This window comes from Priapulus caudatus, unplaced genomic scaffold (assembly GCF_000485595.1).
Source record: "Priapulus caudatus unplaced genomic scaffold, Priapulus_caudatus-5.0.1 Scaffold824, whole genome shotgun sequence".
NCBI classification, from domain to species: Eukaryota; Metazoa; Priapulida; class Priapulimorpha; order Priapulimorphida; family Priapulidae; genus Priapulus; species Priapulus caudatus.
Genome location: NW_014577885.1, coordinates 41,943 through 48,502, shown reverse-complemented (window position 1 = coordinate 48,502; position 6,560 = coordinate 41,943). Strand labels below are relative to the sequence as shown.

Below are 6,560 nucleotides of genomic sequence, written 5' to 3'. Positions count from 1 at the left end.
TACAGACTAGCACACAATGCCCAACTTCTATTGTGTGTTGGTTACAGACTATAGCTGCGTTTACACTATCCATTTTTTGTCAGCAAATCGTCCGAGTCGTCGCAAAATAAGCAGTTTCATTATTCTCCAACTTCGGCGACTTGACTGCCGACTGCCGACTCCAACACAATCGAATTTCAGCCGAATTAGTTTCGGAATGCAGCTTGAAATCGTACGTTTGCTGACAAAAATCGATAGCTGTAAAACGCAAGGCATCTGCACACAACTGTCCAACACTGATCTGCGTGCTGGTTGCAGGCTGGGCTGAGCTCATCACACAGAACACGATCCTCACGCTTCGGTCACATCGCCATCGGCCGCTCAAAGGAGCAGCGAGAGACGATGCAGTCCGTGGTTGCCAGATACCTGCCCCAGCAGCGTTTCTGCCAGCCTCCGTCGCAGCTCGACACGCTCATCGTAGATCAGCTCGGCTGCATGATCATCGCAGGTGCGCGGTCGTCGCGCGGGGCGCGTGCCAGCCCCTCGTGTATCGCCGCGTTCGTGGCTTCCTTCCTGTGTTTTACCCGTATTTCATGCTGCGTTGACAGCTTCCTCTGTGCATGTTTTTCCTATCGTGCAGATGGGTTCCTCTGTGTTCCTTGTTCTCCCTGCTGTGCAGATGACTTCCTTTGTGTTCTCCATTCTCCCTGCTGTGCAGATGGCTTCCTCTCTGTTCAATATTCTCCCTGCTGTGCAGATAGCTTCCTCTCTGTTCCATATTTTCCCTATCGTGCGGACGGCGTCCTCTGTTTTCCATTTTCCTTGCTACGTTGACGGCTTTCTCTGTGTTCCTTGTTCTTCCTGCTGTGCAGACGGCTTCCTCTCTGTTCAATATTCTCCCTGCTGTGCAGATAGCTTCCTCTCTGTTCAATATTTTTCCTGCTGCGTTGACGGCTTCCTCTGTGTTCCTTGTTCTCCCTGCTGTGCAGATGGCTTCCTCTCTGTTCAATATTCTCCCTGCTGCTTGCAGAATAGCTTCCATCTCTGTCAAATTTTTCCCTGCTGGCGTTGACGGCTTCCTCTGTGTTCCTTGTTCTCCCTGCTGTGCAGACGGCTTTCTCTGTTCCCAATTTCCCCGCTGCGCTGATAGCTTCCTCTGTGTTCCCTATTCTTCAAACACATAGTGGGGAGTAGCAAGGTGATGTTGTGGAAAGTAGAGATTGTCGCCCACTCTGTGTAAGTTTCACTGAGTGTGGGGGAGATAACATCTTATGTAACAAGCTGCTGGTCATACAGGCGGCATGACGACATTACATGGCGTGTTTAGCTCACGTGAAACTCCACAGCTCTCCCTGCATCGACGCGTCTGATTGCTAGCGTTGCTGCGTTGTTCGTAGGTTCGCGCACCACATACCAGGAGGTGATGCAGATGTTCATTACGATTAGCGTGGAGGCCGGGTCGACGGCGTACTCGCCCGGGGGTGACAGGGATGAGAAGCACCATGGCTATAGGTGATCAACGCTGTCTTATTTCATGAGGGGAACCTATAATGTATAATGTATAATAGGGGAATTCATAAATGTTGTTTTATTACTTTTTTATTTTGATCTTTTAAAATTAATCAGCTTAACATATAAATTAATAAAAATTTAAATGTAGTAATGACTATACTAGTTTATCCATGTTCTGTGTCGAGTTTTTAGTTGCTTTTAGACGGTAATATTTGTAAGCTGTAAAATGTTCCCTACTATGAACACTGGTGTTGCGTCGCTATCACAGGCAGAATTTACTATGTTTTTGTACAACCTGTAGTTGCTTTCATTAGTTTCCGTATTCACGTCTAGGGTGCCCAGTTGTTTCAAAGAGCTGTTATTCCTTATTAGAATATTTTAGAAATATTTGTATATAATTATTCACTATAAGTATTCTTGAATCGTTTCTCGTGGAGCTGCACATTGAGCGACGTTCTATTGTTTTGCACAGGCACGTGTCCGGAGCTGTCGTGAATGCGCTCGCTAACATTGCGGCGAGCCTGCAGGGTGATGAGGGGCTCATGGAGTTGCTTACAAAGCTGCTTGAGCTGTTTGTACTCGTCGGTCTAGAGGGCAAGCGTGCGAGCGAGAAGGCACCAACTCCACTCAAGGTAGCCAGTGCTGCGTACTACACTACCCATCATAATCCTCTAATTAATTTTTAGTCAACAAATTCTTACCCCACGCAAGTATAATTGCCTCTCGGACAATACAGAAATCTCTAGAATTAAATGAATTAACGTTCTACTAGACCTGTAGACTGATAACTAATGGTGTAGAATTTGCAAGTATGATACGTTTACTTGCTCCACAAGAGAACATATGTGACCACATATTTCTCTTAACAGACACGTACTTTTGTTGTTGCTAGATATAATTTTACTTGCTTTTATTAGCTTCTGATTTAAAACGAGCAGAAATTAAATCGAGGTGGTGAAAAAGATTTAAACAACGAATCAATTATGGTTTTACAAACATTTTATAATCGATTCTCATAAATCTTGAACTACTAGCATTTGTCACGCAGCATAATTTAAACGCAGATGAATGATATATAATTATTAATCATGTGGTATGCCAGGGAAGAGCAGATAGTGCCTGCAGGGATCAAATCTCAAACCTGTTAAAAAGACCTGGTGGTTGTTTTCAGGCATCGAGCAGTGCAGGAAACCTGGGTGTGCTTATACCCGTTATCGCCGTGCTAGTTCGCCGTCTACCCCCGATCACGAACCCCACCCCGCGCCTACAGAAACTCTTCAGGGACTTCTGGCTCTATTGTGTCGTCATGGGCTTCGCCATGGAAGATTCCGGTAGGTCTGCGTCTGATTGTGACTGCAACAGATTTGTTTTTCCTGCTGCAGAGAGTGTGGATTATTTGAAATTCAAGCATGAACTAGCTACCAAATTATCTAGTTTTACATGGGTAATAAATGTGTTATGGCGGCTGGCTTAAATGATTTGAAATCATGTTTGTAAAAATTGCTGCATTGGTTGAAAAACTGCTCATTATTCCATTTCTATGCCATTACTATGCTTTACACCTATAACATTTATAACCTATAACTAGTAACTTAATTATTACTATTAATATAACATCGTAGAGAGATAGTGCTGATTCGTCAGTGTTGTCACCTTTGTTGCAGGTCTGTGGCCGAAGGAACTCTTCGATGGTGTTTGTGAGATTGCTACGAAGTCGCCACTGCTTATCTCTAAGGAGCATCTGCGTTCTGAGCTTCTCTACAATTCGGCTCTGAGAAACGACAGCATCACCCCTGTAAGTAAGCAAGCACATCCTGCAACGACTAGCCATTATTTGTCCAATTGTTACTTTATTCAAGAAGTACAGGGCCTCGCCAACTGTGTTGCTTCAGCTCTAAGTCAAGTGTGTTAATCACTAGACAAGCCATTCTTAACGTGGGCCATATGCCCCCAGAGGGCATGTGGAAAAATAGAATATTAAGGGGTTACATTAATTTAATTTAATAATGGATTTTTTGCACATGTTAAATTAAAACATCACATGTTCATTACAATATATTAATTTAGATTTAGATTTATAAATACCACTCATGGGTCAGCAGTCTTTCTCATTTGTAAAGCAGAATAGCAGGTGATGAGTGTTTCTTTGTTCTATCGATATACAGGCAGACTTGCATGAATGGCGTAGTCGCATTCTCAATCATCTAGACCATCCCGCTGAGATCGTGCCTGTAGTAAAGTATCTCAACTTTGCGCAGTGTGTCTACGTGCTGTCTGTCTACAAGCTGGAAACGCTGAGGTTTGTCCTCCATGTTCTATGATCACTGTCACATGCAGACAGGAATGTTATATAGTGTACAGTCTGACAGTATGCAGTAGTTGATAGACTTGTGTTGGGAATAATCACACCTGAACCCACCGTAGACACAAGACCTGTGAGTTCTGCTGTCAGATTAATTTATGTATGCTTCTCTACTACTAAACAAGGGACGTGACTGATAGAATCGGTGTGAACAGCTCAGTATGTAAGTGTGGGTACATCTGTGTCAAATTTAGCAAAGCTAGAGGGTAATGGTGTAAATAGTAAAAATAGTAAGCTTTTATTTAACTGCGAAAAGGGAAATGAGAAAAGTTCAGTTATATTTTGGATGTATTTATTATAAACAAAAAGTGGTTTGGTTAATTACTAGTTTGGTATAAATATAATTACAGTTTTGTGATTAGACCCAGTCTGAAATGGGCAAAATAAAAATTTTAAAGTGCAACTTCGTTAGAGGGCAGTAGAGGCAGAACTCATTATTATTAAGAGTTTATATTTAATAACTCTGAGAACAGAAATATGTAGGTATATACTATTATTATCAAACGAGTTTCACAATATACTCCTAACTTATAAAATATGGTTCTTTTATAATTACAGAGTCAAGCACTCAAACGATGCCACAAGTTTCCACTGCATATTTCAATATCTGGAAGATTCAGCAATACAGAAAGACAAAGCCGGTATGAATATTTCCCAGTTGTGAGTTTTTCTGAATCATCTCTGATAAAATATTCCTGAAGTTTCTATAGCTTTTATTTGAAATATCATTAGTAGGTAGGTAGCGACGTCAGACCTATAAAAGGAATAAGCTCCCACACTCTTAGTGTCATTATAATATGTACTATATTCACGTTCTCTTGTACCAGTATTTCGTGTGTACCTTTATCATGTGATTAAGTTTGTACCTAGGTAAGTAAGTACTTAAGGTGTAGGACTAGAGTTATTTTTATGATCAAGTTCGATAATCACAATCCTAATTCTAAATATAGCTTTAACCCTAACCATAACCCTAACCTCACCGCCAGCTGTGACCTTATAGCCAGACTGAACAATGTATAGACCCTCAGGACCACTGTACAAGTGTGAGTGTGCTATGCCGGTTGGGGTGGGGGTTACCACACATTATTGAAACATTTATTGTTAGTAAACATTATCGATACAGCTGTATATTTATCGTATTTGCTCGATCGTTGTGCAGGCATGTGGCAATGCATCAACGCCGTTGCCAACAAGTCTTTCCTCGCCTTCCTGGACAAGATGGTGAACAAGCCAGCCGTGGCCGAGCGTGACCGTGAGCTGGAGACCCACGCGCAGTTCCTTCTCATCAAGTTCAACCACACCCTGAGACGCATCCGTAGAGTCGCCGATACATTCCTCGCCGGCCTCGTCGACAAGTGAGCATGCTTTTAATGGCCGCCGGTGCTGCGCACAACTGAGTCGAGTATACAGACGCGAGATCTGAAGTACGCGTCTCAAGAAAAATCTGCCGTGGAGGACTGATCTCTATAAGGGAACCTTTCTCGAGTATAAAAACGTGTTAAATTCCTCAGTAAGTGCATTGACTATAGGAGTTCTGACTGTCACGTGCCTGACACGTTTTGTTTTATCTCGGTGCTTTAGGTTTCCTCACCTGCTGTGGAGTGGTCGTGTGCTAAACACCATGCTGGATATTTTGCAGATTCTCTCCAGTGCCCTGCAATCTGTATGTAATCGATGTGACAAAATCACTTATGATGCTCATCCTTTCACTATAGTGTACACTGAATTATAGTTATACTTATTATATCTTAACCCTAATGTTAATCTATTGTACTAACTCTAGCTATGTTTTTCTGTGCAAGCGCATTACGTTATAATACGATGCATTTTTGATCAGTGGTTAGTTCTGCAGACTTACGTATATTAATGTTTTGTTTGTAGAATCCGAATCAGGTCAGTGGAGCAATCAGTATACCCAATGTATCGTACACCCTCACTCTGATGGATACCTTAGGGGCAAGAGAGGTAAGCAGTGTTACTAGCACATGTTACTACTGTTGCTTCTTCTCCCCCTCCAGTTCTTAGCTCACCTTGACATCGTCAAGATGAGCTATTGCCATGGGGTGTCGTCTGTCGTTCGTCCGTTCGTCAACATTATGTTACGGTCAACAATAACTCAGGAACCGTTTGACCCACATGTTTGAAATTGCATATAGTTGTTACTCCTATGGGAGAGGTTTCAACGTTCTGTTTTGGAGCACGCCAGTCGACCTTACTTTCGAGCCACGTCCACTTTTTTGCAAAGATGGGAATGGCTGTAAGTCAGTTCAGGTTGAATGGATTTTGCTCATTTTTGGTATGTGAATGAATAAGGACTGGCCCCAAAACATATCACAGGGGTTTTGATATTTTTTTAGAAATTATGCAAATTATGTAGATTTTGGCAATTCCACTATGCATTTCAGTGTCTGCCTACGGTCAACGCCATCAGATTGTATGCCAACAGATCTGAAACATTTATTTTTTCACAGGTGTTTACTAACACAGGTTTAAATGTATATAGCTGTCCATTCTATACAGGTGTTTAGTAACACAAGTTTAAATGTATGTAGCTGACCGTTCTATACAGGTGTTCACTAACACGCGTTTAAATGTATGTAGCTGACCGTTCTATACAGGTGTTCACTAACACAGGTTTAAATGTATATAGCTGACCGTTCTATACAGGTGTTTACTAACACAGGTTTAAATGTATATAGCTGACTGT

General features: G+C 42.0%; 1 protein-coding gene across 2 annotated transcripts in view; it reads left to right on the top strand.

Moving 5' to 3' along the window:
• The first annotated feature begins 302 nt into the window (after positions 1 to 302).
• LOC106813788 (phosphatidylinositol 4-kinase alpha-like) overlaps positions 303 to 6,560 on the top strand; it is a 22,575-nt gene continuing 16,317 nt past the window's right edge. For both annotated transcript variants that reach the window (XM_014818011.1, XM_014818010.1), the window contains exons 1-10: positions 303 to 487; positions 1,377 to 1,491; positions 1,964 to 2,123; positions 2,663 to 2,822; positions 3,156 to 3,286; positions 3,657 to 3,790; positions 4,412 to 4,494; positions 5,013 to 5,208; positions 5,435 to 5,516; positions 5,735 to 5,818. In XM_014818011.1, coding sequence (XP_014673497.1) covers positions 382 to 487; positions 1,377 to 1,491; positions 1,964 to 2,123; positions 2,663 to 2,822; positions 3,156 to 3,286; positions 3,657 to 3,790; positions 4,412 to 4,494; positions 5,013 to 5,208; positions 5,435 to 5,516; positions 5,735 to 5,818 — 1,251 coding nt within the window. In that variant the 5' untranslated portion in view covers positions 303 to 381. The remainder of the gene's footprint in view (positions 488 to 1,376; positions 1,492 to 1,963; positions 2,124 to 2,662; positions 2,823 to 3,155; positions 3,287 to 3,656; positions 3,791 to 4,411; positions 4,495 to 5,012; positions 5,209 to 5,434; positions 5,517 to 5,734; positions 5,819 to 6,560) is intronic.